At 42.9% G+C, this 15,779-nt stretch overlaps 1 protein-coding gene and 1 long non-coding RNA gene across 4 annotated transcripts; one reads left to right on the top strand and one right to left on the bottom strand.

Moving 5' to 3' along the window:
- Positions 1-675: 675 nt before the first annotated feature.
- On the top strand, positions 676-12,648 carry C12H16orf46 (chromosome 12 C16orf46 homolog). Of its 3 annotated transcripts, XR_012154527.2 has the most exons (4): positions 756-846; positions 1,199-1,438; positions 4,819-6,008; positions 10,943-12,648. XR_012154527.2 is itself a non-coding variant. In XM_073308025.2 (3 exons), exons 2-3 carry the CDS (start codon positions 1,232-1,234, stop codon positions 5,878-5,880), a joined length of 1,269 nt encoding a protein of 422 aa, XP_073164126.1. In that variant the 5' UTR covers positions 756-846; positions 1,199-1,231; the 3' UTR covers positions 5,881-9,658. The 3 variants fall into 3 exon arrangements, 2 of the variants coding, with proteins under 2 accessions (XP_073164128.1, XP_073164126.1); XM_073308025.2 differs by lacking the exon at positions 10,943-12,648 and having other exon boundaries at positions 4,819-9,658; XM_073308027.2 differs by lacking the exons at positions 1,199-1,438; positions 10,943-12,648 and having other exon boundaries at positions 676-846; positions 4,819-9,658.
- On the bottom strand, positions 2,571-15,779 carry LOC140896353 (uncharacterized). Its single transcript, XR_012154528.2, has 4 exons — positions 14,885-15,779; positions 14,058-14,175; positions 8,450-8,583; positions 2,571-4,197 (listed from the first exon to the last, which is right to left on the bottom strand). It is a non-coding gene; the product is annotated as an uncharacterized LOC140896353 (long non-coding RNA).

Genomic DNA, 15,779 nt, shown 5'->3' with positions numbered 1-15,779 from the left:
TCAGCCCTGCCAGCCACTCCAGCCCTCCCCCCACTGCCTTCCCCCTTCTCCTGCTTCCTCATCCCTCCATCCCTCCCCCTCCTGCCACTGCCTCCTCCCTCAGCCCTGCCAGCCACTCCAGCCCTCCCCCCACTGCCTTCCCCCTTCTCCTGCTTCCTCATCCCTCCATCCCTACCCCTCCTGCCACTGCCTCCTCCCTCAGCCCTGCCAGCCACTCCAGCCCTCCCCCCACTGCCTTCCCCCTTCTCCTGCTTCCTCATCCCTCCATCCCCTCCCCCTCCTGCCACTGCCTCCTCCCTCAGCCCTGCCAGCCACTCCAGCCCTCCCCCCACTGCCTTCCCCCTTCTCCTGCTTCCTCATCCCTCCATCCCTCCCCCTCCTGCCACTGCCTCCTCCCTCAGCCCTGCCAGCCACTCCAGCCCTCCCCCCACTGCCTTCCCCCTTCTCCTGCTTCCTCATCCCTCCATCCCTACCCCTCCTGCCACTGCCTCCTCCCTCAGCCCTGCCAGCCACTCCAGCTCTCCCCCCACTGCCTTCCCCCTTCTCCTGCTTCCTCATCCCTCCATCCCTACCCCTCCTGCCACTGCCTCCTCCCTCAGCCCTGCCAGCCACTCCAGCCCTCCCCCCACTGCCTTCCCCCTTCTCCTGCTTCCTCATCCCTCCATCCCCTCCCCGCAGGCTGTTTGTGTCGCACCTCGCACCCCATTGCTCATGCGCTCATTGCCGCGCTCCGCCCCCCTCCCCCCCACCGCGTCGCCCAGGGTAACGGCTTCGGGGTGGGAAGGGGGCTGCGAACAACCGCAGTGGCCTGCGCGGCTCCATCTCCCAGCGCCCCGGGACCGAAAGGTGAGGGGGGGGGAGCAGCACGGGGGGCAGGGTGGAAGGGGGCAGGGAAGAGCCCGGGAATGGGGGGAGGAGAGGGGAGAGGAGAGCCTGGGAATGGGGGGGGAGGGCGAGGGGGAAGCGCGGGAGGGGGGGATGTAGGTGGAAAGGGGCTGGGGGGAAGTGGCTCAAAGTAGCCTAAGCTAAGGGACTGGCATAAAATACCCAATTCTGGTTCTTTAGTTAAAAAAATCCTTTTGGGATTGGGTCTTCAGGGAGCTCAGTGGTGCAGCAGCCCTAAACTCCTTGCATTAAAATTAGGATATCTGAACAATAATTGCCAGATAGATTATCTAAGACATAGATCTTTTTGCAGCTTTAAAGGGTAGAAGCTTGGGGTGCTGGGACCATGATGAACTCCTCCAAGAAGAATGAAGTAGATTTAGAAAAAAGCATTACCAATAAAAAAGCAGAGGAAAGCAAGTGGCAATGTATCTACCCAAATGAGAGGAGAGAGAGGAATCAAGTTTATACTCTTCTTGACATCAGCGAGAATGTATTTGAACAAGATGAAAGGTCCTTGGAATATGTCATCAGGACAGGATGGGAGGAAGCTGTAAGTTACATTTTATGTCTTGAAAAATGACTTAGCCAAAAAAAATTCTCAAATGCAGTTTTGGAATATTAGCTAACAATGGCTATTTAAAAATTCATTTGTTTTGATACAATGTAGTTTGAAAAGTCAGCAGATACTGCTCTGGATACCTTAAAGCTGCTAAACCAGAGTCAAAGTTGAGAATGGGGGGAAAATCATGACAAATCAACAGTTGATTGTTTTAAACAAGATATTTAACACTACAAATGTTTAAAAAAAACACCAAAAAGCTAGGAGCTTCAAAATAGTTGTAGGGAGCTGCTTAAAAAGCAGAGGTAGCTATGGAGTAACTTTAAGAACATACTGAAAATATTGTTTAGGGTTTTATTCTTAAACTAAACAGAGATCTAGTTTGTTACAGCTGCAGATTAGTCAGAATGAAATGGAATGTCTGTCACTATCTTGTAGCATAGACATATGGAATACCGAAAAACCTCACTAAACCTCCAAGTAAGTTCCTCTCCTGTAGCTCCAATGAAGTTGAATAGAAGGAATATTAATAGTGGTTAGTATAAATGGTACTCACCCATAAATGGTTTGAAGTAATCCTGATTAAAGCTGCTTGTTGCCTTTTTACCTACAAAAAAAAGATGAGATTCTTGAAGAAAAGGCAAGTAGGGTTGTGATGGTTCAGATGCCTTAAGAATTTGGTGTACAGTATTGATTATATCAGAGTAGTAACAAATAGTTCAGCTGGGGGGACAGTTCTCTTGTGTCACAGAGGGAAATGGCTTTTGAGGTTTCTGGTTTCTGTAGTTTTAAGATTATGAATTTTTTAGAATGACTGTGTGTGTACAATAGGTTCAGGTCTTCCCATTCTAGGGTAGGGTTACCATATGTCCAGGTTTTCCTAGATATTGCCTCTTTTTTTGAGCCTCCGTCCTCTGTCCAGGTGGATTTTTCAAACAGGAAATATCTGGGATTTTTTCAGAGCAGATGCTGCAGCTCAGAAAGAGCCCTGATCAGACCGCTTCCTGATTGGTATCTCCCCTGCATCAGCAGCTGTTTGGTCCATTCCCCTGCAGACAAAGCTGCCAGATCCTGCCCACCCAGGCGTAGGGAGGGGGTCCATAGGGAGGCACTGTCTGTGGCTGCATCCTGGGCTTCTGCCAACTGTCCTGCCACCATGACAGGGAGCGACTCTGCCCCCCACCTCCAGTGAGTACCACTGATACAGGTATCCCCTACTGCTCCTCCAACTGTACCTCCCGCCAGTTCCCCCTTCCCCCTCCCAGTGTCCTCTTTTGGGGAACCTGAAATATGGTAACCCTATTCTAGGGGGGCTTAGAAGGTTAAAAATAACTAAGATAAACAACTGTTTTCTATCCAGTGTTAGGTGTGGACATACACCAAAGACATTCTTGTGTTAAAGTTGTCTTCCTCCTCCCCCTGCAGTAATGCAGTCTTCTAGACTGGTTTCTTGTAACCTATATTTAGGGCAGACCTATCTGTATAGAAAAGCGGTTTTTGTGGTTAGGAATACAGTTAGTGGGGTGAGGATGGTGTTGGATAGTCCGATTATTTTGTTGTAACTTCTTGAGTTGAGTAGATATTTCTAGGTCTAAGTTCTCTGGTACCTGCTGATATAACTGAAAAGCTAAGACTTTCTAAACTTTAAAGGTGTGATCTACAAAGCTTAGGTGTCTACGTCTTGTATGCAGCACTTCTGCACTCCATGAAATTCCTGCTTGGCTGCCACCTAACCCTGAAGACTAGTGATTTTCAACTGGGGGTCCACAGACTATGTCTCAGGGGTCTGCGATAGGTAACTATGAAAATTAAATTTCAGATCCCAGGAAAGGCACTCTGTTTTTCTGACCAATCAAAAGTATGTGAATACCCCCACCCACAGGTCAAAACCTGGAAGTATCATCGTTACCATAGAAGCTCACAGTTCAGCGCCCTTTCTCACGCTGCATCAAATGCTGTGCTGAGCATGTGCAATTCTATTCAGTCAGTTTTCAGTCTAAGACTTCTATGGTGGGGTCCGTGGACCACAGGTTGAATTTCCAAAGGTGAATTTCTAAAGTACAATGTTGGGGACTAGGAGAGAGACACTTCCATTTGAAAACTTGTAGGGGGCTGCAGATGAAAATAAGGTTGAAAACCACTGCTGTAGATGCTTAAGCCAACTCTGCCTAACTTTCCACTGTGAAAGTTCCCTAGATGCTTAAGTTTTTAGACTCTGGGGCATCCAGATGCTTATCTCCTACCTCGGCCCCAAAGTGATTCACAAGCCAGGGGAAGGTAGGTATTTGGCTGCATAAATCGGGTCTGGGGCCTAAGCAGCTAGGTGGCCTTTGAGCATGACTCCCAGATCAGGTCCCATTCAAATTCATGTCTCTTCCCACTCATTGCTTTTTAATGTAAATGGTTTTCTCATAATATAAGCAAGTCTTTCCCACTTCCTTGCACTTTGGACTGTGGCGCAAAAAGAAGCTTTTCTCTTCTCCCAGATTGGTTGCGAAATCACTTCTCTGTGTAGGTGATGTGCTTTTTGTGTCCTGTTTCCACCTCTAGTTTATGGTCACTACTTCTATGTTTGGTAAGAGTCTGTCTTAAATTTTCACATTTAATTATGCAGAGGTAGGCTGCTAGTGTAGAGCTCTGAAGAGGGATCTTGTAAAATGGTATTTCAGTTTTTGAGCTCTTAATTTTAAGCAGTCAGTAGCAGGTGATGTGGTTTTCTCCTCTCAACTGGAAGGTTGTCCTGTTGAAGCCTGCAAGAGATTAATATTAGTGAATCAAAAGCTAAGTAAAATCCACTCCTAGTCAGCAGTCTAGTTGTCAGCAGTGGAACGTATGTTGTTTTGATTGTTTGATTGAAATGGCACTAGAAATGCATTTGTTTTGTACATGGATCATAAAAGAAACATCACAATTCTGTTCTGTACTCAGTTTAGTAAAGAAGTGGAAACTAAGGAAAGCTATAGTAATCTCTCAGATTCAAGACTTTTGGAGGAAGAGAACATGTTTTTCTTTCAAAAGATAATATAATGTAATGGAAATTGGATTTTTCATGGTCTTGGATATCGCCTCTGAGGCTTGCAGTGTAGGACTCTGTAGAACAGCACTGCAAGCATAAAACTAGAACAGGGATGAAAAAAATCTGTGGAGTCTACTGGTTTTCCTGTCAATAAAAAACTTCTTTGAATACAGGGTTTTTTTAAGTGGGCCTGGCTAAGAATAAAAAACTACTTGTTAATTTGGTCCAAACAATAAACCTAAGTAGCATCATAAATGCTATTAGTTAATAATTACTGTTACATTGTACATAGTTAATTTTTTTTTTTGTGAAGAAGCAACTAGTATTTAGATTTAACATATTTCTCTGTTCCCAGGTACAAGGCTGGGGTAAAGCTGCTCCGTTTGCTTGCGTTCAGTTGCAAAAGCAAGCTAAGAAATCAAGGGCAAATGAAACCGTCAACAGTTGCCTGTTTTGCTTAGATATGAGGCAAACTAATGACAAAAGTGAGAGCCAAGAAACCAAGACTACAAGAGATCAATCAAAATCTGTTTGCAAATTAAGCACGTGTGCTATAGATGATACCGTTTCAGAAAAGAAAGAGGTTCCAGTCCATTCTAGTGAGTCTTCCAATTGTTCTACAACAGATGGAACTAAGGGAGAAAGCTGTAATGGCAAGTTGTGCTCTATTCAAACATTTCAAGGTGAAAAGAAAAGTTTGCCAATAAAGGAATACAGTATATGGCACCCAGAAAAAATGAAAAACCCAGAAGCCCTGAAAAGTAAAGCTGTAAAGACCCCTGAGCCTACCATGCCTGCTTCAGATAGCTCTGAATCTTCAAACTTAAAGTCTTTGCTGGTATTGCCACCAGTGAAAGATGCAACTCCAAAAGATAGTGCAGATCCTTCTTTTAAGAAGAATAAAGCAGCTATCTCCCAGGCAAATCAGAAAATGCTAAATGCTACTTCAGCTGAGACTGCTTCCAGTAGTAAGGGTACTAAAACAATAGAACAAAAGGGGGGGAAACAAACTGACTGTATCATTCATGATACAGTGAAGGAGAAACAAATTCACGAACCATCATCCTTTGTCCCAAAGCTTCCAAAAGCATCATTCCTGCAAGGAGGCCCTGAGCAGTTACACTGGCCCTGTGCTCTTTGGCCAGATAGAAAAATTATAACCACTTCTAATTCTGTTTCTTTGAGAAAGTACAGTCATCTTGCTAACATGCAGTATCTGCATACAAAAGGAATACAGTACACAAAATATGATGAGATCAGAGGTCCTTTCACCAACAGTATTAAAAACAGAAGTCTCTCAGAGGCCAAGCAAGGAAATGAATCAAACACACAAGCGGTGCAACTGCTTCCTGGACTATTCCCTTCCTTAACGGTCAGCCATGTTGCAATAACCGCAATGTCTTCTAGACTGACCTAACATTTTTATACTGTAACTTCATGTCATTTTCTTCTATTTGTTTGAACTCATTATATGATGAGAAAAAGATTGAAGATACATTGTACTTGGGCTCCTTGTGAGCAGAGACTGTCCATTTGTTAATTTCTGTAGGTGCTACTTATATGTATCAGTTTATAATACTATGCGTTACTTCCAAATAATTTAATTTCCAGCTTATAGATTAACTATCTCTGTCTATGGTAGACAGTATGCTAAATCCCCATTGCCCCATATTAATTTATTTAAAGTTCTACTGGAACTAAGTGCATTCACCTCATTCAGGTGCAGCCCTCATGAACAATTAGACTGTGGGGCAAGCTGGGGTGCGAATCTATCCCACACCAGTCTGCCCTGCTCTAAACTATCCATGTACACCCTGCTGCTATATGTTAAGTTTGTCAGAGTGCTTTGAGTTAGTCCTCCTTAGCTCAAAGCACTTTAACAATCGTTAATGCACACAGACAGTTAAGAGCATGGCAGGCTAGTGTAGCATAGATTCACATCCCAGCTTACCACAGTCTGAATCTATGCTACACTAGCCTGCCATGCTCTTACCTGTCCATGTACACCCTGCTGCTATATGTTAAGTTTGTCAGAGTGCTTTGAGTTAGTCCTCCTTAGCTCAAAGCACTTTAACAATCGTTAATGCACACAGACAGTGTAGAGCAGGGCAGACTGGTGTGGGACAGATTCGCACCCCAGCTTGCCCCACAGTCTAATTGTTCATGCAGACAAGGCCCAAGTATGGTCATGGGGAACCTGGCTCAACAATGCATTTTAGCACAATCTTGAGTTCATCCCTATTCAGCAAGCCATTTAAGAATGTTCTTTATTTTAAATATGTGCTTCAGTTTAATAGAGATCCATGGGGCTGAATATTCGCTTAAATGCTTTGCAGAACTGGGACTTAAAAGAGCAGCAGAACTAGTCAAGTAGCCCCAGGAACAGCAGCTCTTTCACAGTGGCATGGTTAAATGTTCACTTACCACCTTTCTACTTATTGATTTAAGTACTATTAGTATTTTTTTGGATATGCTTCCTTGTTTTGTTTTCATGTTTTATTAACAGAGGCCAGACTCATCTGTTATTAAACAGAGGGACTTGGATATCAAGTTTTGTCTGTGTTAAATGTACATTTCATTTTGATTAATTAGCTGTCACAGTTTCCTCCATAAAATACAGGTTAAATTTGCATTCACAATTTAGAATAGCTTTGATAAAAGTTATCCACATTCAAAATGACTGCATGTTTCTCAGTAGTCAAAGATTTCCTGTGACTGGCAGCCACTTACTTATTCTCTCCCCCTTTTTGATGCATTTGACAGTAACTTGGAAGTAATAGGGACGATAATACGAGTTAAAAATTCCCAAATATCACAAGTTCCACTCTTACGCCAGAGCTCTAAACTTACCATCTAGCTGATTTAAGATTCAGAGAATCAGTCATAGGAGATTAAAGTTAAATCCAGAATTCATATTTTTATAGTATGATACTTTCAAAGCAGTTTACAGACTTCTACATATTAACTATTTACTCACCCTCATGTATGCACTGCTTTAGATCCAGAGAGAGAAAGCAGGCTCTTTCTAGGCAGTAACTAGAAGCAAAGGCTAAGTAATGAAAGGACTTCTTTATTTTAAAAAACTACATGAAGAAATTGCCCACTATTGATGTGCAGTAACCTCTAGGGGAGAAATACAGCAGCCCTTCAACAACACACATCACTGTTGCATAATAGTTTAGGGCAGATGTGAATAATGCTGTTTTCCAATAGAAGTTATTGTGGGAATTAAAGCAGAGTGCAATGGCTTATGTCACTACTGTTCATTTGTGAAGTGGTCAGGCCTTCTATTTGATCTTGATCAGCTGCAAGAGATCACTTGAAATACAATATAGTGGTTCTAGTGTGGAGGGAAGAGTGCCACCTACTGAATGTTCAGCTAGTTGTGGTGAGAGGGGAACCCACACCACACTAGGTGTTAGATATTCAGCTGTAACTGGAGATGAATTAATGCCTTTTTTAAAAAAAACTTCCTTTATTTTACTTCCTTTTCCTGAAGAGTGATTATGGAAAATAAGCCCCTTTGACAGCAGTCACTAGTGGCAAATTCAATACCTTGCGATAAATTTAGAGAATACATAGTTCTAAGATAATTATTTATATGAGTTTGGGTCAGGAGTAGTGGGGTCATCCTCAAATGGGAACAAAATCATCAGTTAGATAGCCTGGCTTTTGCAGCGTGTACTGGGGCAAAATTACTGAGCCATTATCTCTTACAAGACCTGGTGTTTTATTTCAACGAGGCTTTAGCCTGAATATTGACTGTAGGATTTGTCCCTGTATTTCCAATATAAGATTTCTTCCTTCCTCCCTCACCTTTCCTTAAACATTTAGAAGAGTTCTTTTTATAATGGCTAGTTTTGAAGACATCTGATATGCTGTGGTGCTTGTTTACTGGTAGAAGTTGTAGACATATGTGAACTACCACAAGAAAGATACATTTAACTAGAAATCTAGCCAGGACAATGAAAATAAATTCTTCTTACCTACATTCCATTCTGTGAAGTAATGGATTTTTTGGTGCATCTGGCATAACAGAAGAATTGAGTGCTTTGTATTATAACTTTAGATCACAAATACTGTAGCAAGATAGTTCATTTTTCCACTTGGTGCTCTCATGCTTTTAAAACAGGAATGAGAATACACGGTTATTTATTCAAAAACAGAACTGGCTGTAAATAGTCTTAATAATTTCCACCACTGTTTTTTAGAGGAAATATCTATTGTATTTCGTTTACAAGAATCAAGGCAGTAGAAAGTCCAGGGGTCTGTCTTAACTATGCAATTTTATCACAGTACTACAGTTGCACATATATGATAATATCGGTCAGAATAGAGACATCATTCGGTAGGTCAGTTATCTCTCTCTCCCCCCAACATCCATTTTATAATAGACTAACTCGTTTTACAATATGTGCCCTGTTCTATATCTGCACTTGTCTTGTGCTTTTAGGTAGAAACACCCTAGCCAGAAGGACAACAGATGCAATCTGCCTTATTTTTATGGTCTTAATTAAAAGTAGCAGTGGTAGTAAATTCTCTAGTGATTTATACCATAACACTGTATTTAAATGTAAAATATCCTTTTCTCTAGAAATAAACTGACATTTATGTGAGCAGAGATATTTAAGATATATTTGAATAAGCACTACAAGTAGGATGCTGGTGTCTCTCTACTAGTCGCCAATATTGTACTTAATTTTAAAAATATGCTGTAAAAGAAACATCAGAAAACCATTAAGACTAAATTAGATCCTTCACAAATAACCGAAACATGTAGAAAGAGCGAATCAGTCCAAACATCTGCTTTCCAGTCTTCAGACAGTACTGTGTACACTTTTCACTAGATAGCACTATTTAAACATTATATAAGGACCTGTGAAATTACTGACATTTCCATGGCCTGAAAAGAGAAAAGGTGGTGTCTATCAGACAATTGAAAACACTGACGCTTCAAAGAGAAAAAAGAAAAATGATTGATTAGAAGGAGAAAGCCACACCATCCATGTTCAGTATCGTAATTAAATAAACTTGCATTAACTGGATGTCAGCACTACTGATAGTAATTTATTTGACAGATGATAGGAAAAAGACACTGGTTACAGCAGAAAGTTATGAGCCTTGCTTCTGCAACGTCTAAGTTTTATGGGTGTATTAGATAAAGAATGACTAAAAATATCTGTAAATTCATTTTTAAACACCTTGATTTTTTCCTTAACTTTTGTATTTCATTTTCAGCAAGAGTATTTATTGTATTTGTGATAATTAGTTTCACATTCACGCCCCCTCCCCATTCTTGTAGATCTAATTTAGATTTTATAAATTTATTAGGCATTTTAATTGCAGCTTTGGTAAACTACATGTAACACTTATGAATGCAAATATTTAAAAACTCCAAACAAAAACAAAGTAAAGATCAGAAAGGCAAAAGGACATTAATTTCCTACAGTTAGAGAGTTTGACTAGCACCTTCCATTTTGGTCAGAGAATTGAGACAGGGAGAAAAGGGGGTAATAAATGTGCCAACCAAACCTCAAGATAACATCAAACTGTGTAGAGGCCAAAAACTGCTCAGTTACTTATTTATATCATTATAAACAGCAAAATTTGGCACTAAGATGTTAAGAATTGTTACAGCTACTCTATAGCACTCATTTTTCAGAGACAGCAGGCCAGATTCCAATGTCAATTACCTCCAACTGAAAAAAAAAATCAAGAATTTTTTACGTTAGAAGTATTGCACACTGTAAGCCTGTGACAGAACCAAGACTAAAACTCAGCTCTTTTGCCTCTAAATCCTTTTCTCCAACCACAGAACCACCCTTCCTTCCCTCCACTGTCTTCTGTGGAGTTGTTTTGGATTTAGGGTGGCAAGACTAAGATCAGAATTTGGCTCAGAGAGTAGAATGCAATTGTAGCTGCGTGGGTGAACTTGGAGACTGTGCTAAGGTGCGGACCACCACAAGAGTTTCTCTGAGTGAGTTTCAGCTTCCTAGACAATTGCACTTACAGGTGAGGATTTCATGGCAGATCAGAAAAATTCAAGCGAGCCTTTGCAAAATTAACCTCGGGTTGATTTGGGTTGGAAGGAAAAGTTTTTCTTTTGCAGGACGATATGAGATGTTGAAAAGTCATGGAAATCTGTGAAAGTCATGTCCCTACATAACTGCCCCAAAACGTGCACAACAGTCATCTCTTTATATGACCACAAAAAGGATGAAAAGGACCACAAAAATGTCTCTGCAGATTTAGGACTTGCAGGAAGAGCTGAAAATAACTTTTATAAGGGAGGTCAAGAGTAAAAAAGTCCTTAGTAAATTTCAGGTGCTTTGGTTCTAAAGAGCATTTGAAGAATTATAATCAATTAATATCAACACCACAAATGTACTTAGCTACTGCATTAATGATTTTTTTTTTATTTTTACTGTTATAAAATCCACTTATATTAATGTGCATTTAACATGCTTTTGTACCTCCAGGTAAAAGGCTGCTGTAAAGATGCTCCCTTCACCTGCTACCAAGTACAAAATAAGTCTAAAAAACCAAAGACAAAGGAAACAGTCACTCACTTACCTCACATAGATATAGCACCATCTACCAAAAAAGAATTGGCCCAGGCAACCAAGTCTATAAAAGATCGATCAAAGCCTAATCGCAAATTAACTACACATGCTGTAGGAGATACAGTTTCAGGAAAAGAAAAGGTTCCAGTCTGTTGCAGACACTCTCTCAATTTTGCTCCTATGACAGATAGCACTAAAGGAGAACGGAGTAATGGCAAATTGCATGCTACTCAGACTCTTCAAGGTGAAAAGAGTACCAAGAACTTGCCAAGAAACAAGTACAACAAAAGGCAACTGAAAAAGATCATAAAAAAAGCCCTGAAATGTAAAGATATGAGCCTGCTACATGTAAGCCATGGTAATCCTCATGAAAGCCTGAGATGTATGACCTTAAAGACATTACTGGTTCTGCTTCAGCTGAAAAAAACAGCTCCCTCTTTCTATCTAGAACCTTCTGTTAAGAAGAGGAAAGCAATGTCCATCCGGGGAAATGAGAGAAGTCTCAATACTGCTGCAACTGAACCTGCTTCCTATATCATAGTACTAAAAGCAAGAGGGTGAAAAGTGACTTGTTGACAGCATGAACAATACAGAGATGGATCAAATAAAAATCAATGCACCACCTTTTTTGGTCCCTCACTTCCAAATGTCTCATTCTTTGAGAGATTTCACATGTCTGTTCTGCAGTAGGTGTTTGGATGCTCCAATGCACAGTTTTTACCCTGAGCACAAACCATCAGGTCAGCCTGAGCACTCTGTGCTTTCTCTCTCACACACACACCGTGTAGGCATAAAGAGCTAAGCTGCCAGAGACCCTCTTCAGTTCCTTCCTACCACCCGTGACAGTTTAAAGCTCCCGGTCCTTGCTTCTGCAAGTCTTTACTTGATATCTGTATATAGGACCTGTAGATAGTGTTGTGAATTTAAAAAAAAAGTTTTTGTGGTTCTGGCAATCAGTTTGGTGCTGGGCCCAGTATTGGTGATATGCCATGTTCTCCAGATTTCAAGCTCTGCCACTCTTGTGGCAAGACAATGCCTAATAGTGACCTTCACCCCAACTGCCTTGGAGTGCTTGTGGGAAGCTCATGTGAGTGACAAGTGTGGCGTTTGTAAGGTTTTCAAACCCCATTCAAAAGATAGACCGGGCAGCCAAATTAAAATATCCGCCTACTGAATTGGCACTACGGCCTCCATCTCACTACTCTACTTCCGTCAGGGTACCCATCACAGCGGCGTCAGTCAGTAGTATATTTCCAGTCTACTGATACTGAGAGGCAGATCGGCCTCACAGGTGCCAATGAAGAGACATTGGAAATTGGACTTGGTACCAGGGTCCTCAAGAGACTCAAACAGGATAAGGTCCTCTAAAGACTGAGGAGGGTGTTTAAAGGAGGAAGCACTTCTAAACAGGAGAGTTCATTGAATCCAAAGCCCAGCGTAGGCCTGTTGAGACCAGCTATTGGAGCACCTTCATTGGCATCTCCTTGTGCCATGTGTCTTCCCAGTACCATATACTCCTGAGGTGTTTGATGCCATCAGAGAGTTGTTGAAACTCTTGGTGCTGCCATCACCGGTTCAAGAGACTCACCTGACATCAATGGCTAAGACACCTTTCAGCACCTTCACCTCCTCACTGAGCAGCTCCAGGGTGCCAGTTAGGCTAGCACCATCTAGGGGAAAGCCACAGATCTCTCAGGCACCCCTGTCTTTAGAGTCTGAGCTTCTTCACTGGCACCAATCGGCATGGCATCAGCTTGATCTCAAGAAGCAGTTTCTTCCTCACCAGATTTTGAAGTGAGATCCTACGTATCCCAACCTAGTCGGTCCCATCCGGAGGAGGGCCCTGATTTCTGCATCAGTATCAGCTGGGAACTTATAGAAGGGACCTTTGGACTATGCATGTTTGAGGACTGGGCCATACCAATGGCCCTTTTGGAACCCCTGGGACGTCCTCCCTACAATCAGAATGTCCCTGGAGCCATCTCAGCTGGCTTCATCTGCTGGGTATCAGGAGCATCGTCCCCACAAGCACTATAGTGTCCGTACTGAGCCTGGCACCAAGCAGAGTCAGGATCCCTTTCATAAACAGCCACAAGAGAAGCGGCACTGGACCATCCCCTCTACTGTTAACATCATCTTCCTCATCCATGAATGAGGCAACTGTAGCGGAGCCTATTTCTTCACCTCTGGATGATTTTACGATTCCTCAGGAGTTGTTGAGGAGATGGCTATGGCCATAGATATCCACTCAGACGTGGTCTGGGAAAAATCCACAAGCTGGTGGACATTCAGACATCTGCGGCTCAAGCTAGAATAGCTCTGCCGATAAATGAGGCTTACAGCGTACCAAGGTCCTCTGGCAGACTCCAGCGTCCCTACTACTGACTGTGAAAAGAGCAGAGAGATAACACTATGTCCCCTCCCAGGGTTTGAGCACCTATATAACCATCATCCTCCAGGCTCCCTTGCAGTGCCAGCAGCTAATGAAAAAGACAGACCATGGCACGAGGCTTCAACCCCAAAAAATTCAGACGGAGAGAATCCTGACTTATTTGGGAGGAAGCGTCATTCCACAGGCAGATTACGGCTTTATTCCAGAAGGGTATTGCAAACCAGCAAGACTTGCTGGGATGCTACAATTTCACCCTCTGAGATACTGTTCGGAAGTTAAAAGAAGCTCCCAGATGAAAGGTGTGACGAGTTAGACTCTCTTTCAGGGAGGTCACCTGATGTACTGGGGTTTCACTGGGCCCCTCCTGCTCTACCAGCCTGGATTCCCTCTCTCTGTTTTGCTGAATTAGGGTCTCCGGCCTCTTGCAGCGCACACACACACACAGGCAGGGGCACACCCTACTTTCATGTGGCAATTCATCAGGGACACAAAGTTTCTGAGATTGACTATCAGTGGCCACCATTATCAGTTCACGGTCCTCCCCCCTTGGGGTTCTCAACAGCCTCACATGTTTTTACAAACTGTATGGCACTGGTGGCAACATTCCTCCAGAGGTTAGGGGCCCATGTATTCCCTTACCTGGGCAACTGGCTGATAAGTGGTCGATCCAGGTCACAGCTGGCGTCCAGCATTCGCAAAATCTGATCCACCTTTGACATGCCAGTCCTCCTGATCAACTCAGACAAGTCAGTCCCATCTTTAGAACAGAAAATAAAATTTATTGGAGTGGTCCTGAACTTGACAACAGCCAGGGCTTTACTGCTGCAGACAAGATTTCATACAATGCAAAGCCTCATTCTGGACTTTAAAGCAAGGCTTATCCTCTCACCATGATGAGTTGTTGTTTAAGGCTGCTGGGGCACATGTCAGCATGCACTTATATGGTCCAGTATGTCAGACTGCACCTCAAATTCCTTCACAGCCAGGTGGCAGAAGTATATTCTCCAAGAAAGCACCACACAGACATGTTAATGCACGTACCAATTCACATCCAATATTCTATGGATTGGTGGATGGACTCGACCAATGTATGCATGGGAGTTTTTTTGCCCCATCTCACACTCTTAATTTAGTCACAGATGCATTGGACCTGGGATGGGGAGGGCTCAGCTGAGCCGCCTGCAGATGCAGGGTCTCTGGTCTCCCAAAGAGCTCAGTATGCACAAACATCAGGGACGTGTGGGCTATCCATTTAGTTTCCATGACGTTCCTTCCTTGCATTAGGGGAAGGGGCATATTGTTGCTCACCAGCAATACAACCACCATATTTTATGTAAATATGTAGGAGGAGCCCAGACCTCACTATTCTGTTGGGAAGCAATCCTGCTCTGGGACTTCTGCATCAGTAACTCTATACTTTGAAAATGGCCCACCTCCTAGGGACTCAGAATATGCTGGCAGATCACCTGAGCAGGTTGCTTATCCATGACTTCTCCCTTTGCCCAAACATAGCAAGGTCCATTTTCCAGCTCTGGGGAACTTTCCAAGTAGATCTATTTACAACAAGGGACAACACAATGTCACCAGTTCTGCTTCAGAGCAGGACACAGCCCAGGTTCATTGATGGATGCTTTTGTATTGCACGCTTTTCTCCCATCCCTCTTCTGACAAGAGTTCTGCACAAGGCCAAACAGGACCAGGCCAGTGTTATGCTAAAGGCCATGGCTTGGCCCCACCAATGCTGGTTTTCACAGCTCTCAGACCTCTCAATCAGTCCCTGTTACTCCTCCTTCACACAGACCTAGTTTTGCCAAATCACAGCCACCTCTTCCATTCCAACCTTCATGCTCTTCACCTGACGGCCTGGAGACTTCATGGCTAACATCAGCAGAGAGGTCCTGCTCCAGAGAAGTGCAGGAAGTAGTGCTGAATAGTACAAAACAATCAATGAGGACAACTTACCTGACTAAGAGAGAATTTTTCCACTTGGTCAAGGCTGAAAGGGGTCGCCCCCATTCTTACTTCTATTCAGCAAGTGTTGCACTATCTTTTCTATCTGAAACATCAAAGATTAGTAGTTAGCTCTATGAGGGTACACCTAGTAGCTATAACAGCATTTCATCCTTGTGTGGATAGCCACTCCTTTTTTTCCAACCTGATTTTGTAAGTTTTTTAAAGGGTTTGGATAGGCTGTTTCCACATGTACAGAGTCCTATTCCAGCATGGAGACTGAATTTAGCCTTAACAAAGCTGATGGGTCCCACCTTTGAGTCTCTAGCAACCTGATACACCTTTCAAAGAAAGTAGCATTTTTAATAGCCATTCTATCGGCCAGGTGAATAGGGGAGTTCAGGGCATTAG

This window comes from Lepidochelys kempii, chromosome 12 (genome assembly GCF_965140285.1).
Source record: "Lepidochelys kempii isolate rLepKem1 chromosome 12, rLepKem1.hap1, whole genome shotgun sequence".
NCBI lineage: Eukaryota > Metazoa > Chordata > Testudines > Cheloniidae > Lepidochelys > Lepidochelys kempii.
This window is presented reverse-complemented; position numbering and strand designations above follow the sequence as displayed.

Bases quoted from the DNA above. Each gene is read 5' to 3' on its own strand.
- C12H16orf46 (XM_073308025.2), top strand. From the start codon at position 1,232: ATGATGAACTCCTCCAAGAAGAATGAAGTAGATTTAGAAAAAAGCATT. The intron at 1,439-4,818 runs GTAAGTTACATT...CTCTGTTCCCAG, and splicing joins GGACAGGATGGGAGGAAGCT to GTACAAGGCTGGGGTAAAGC.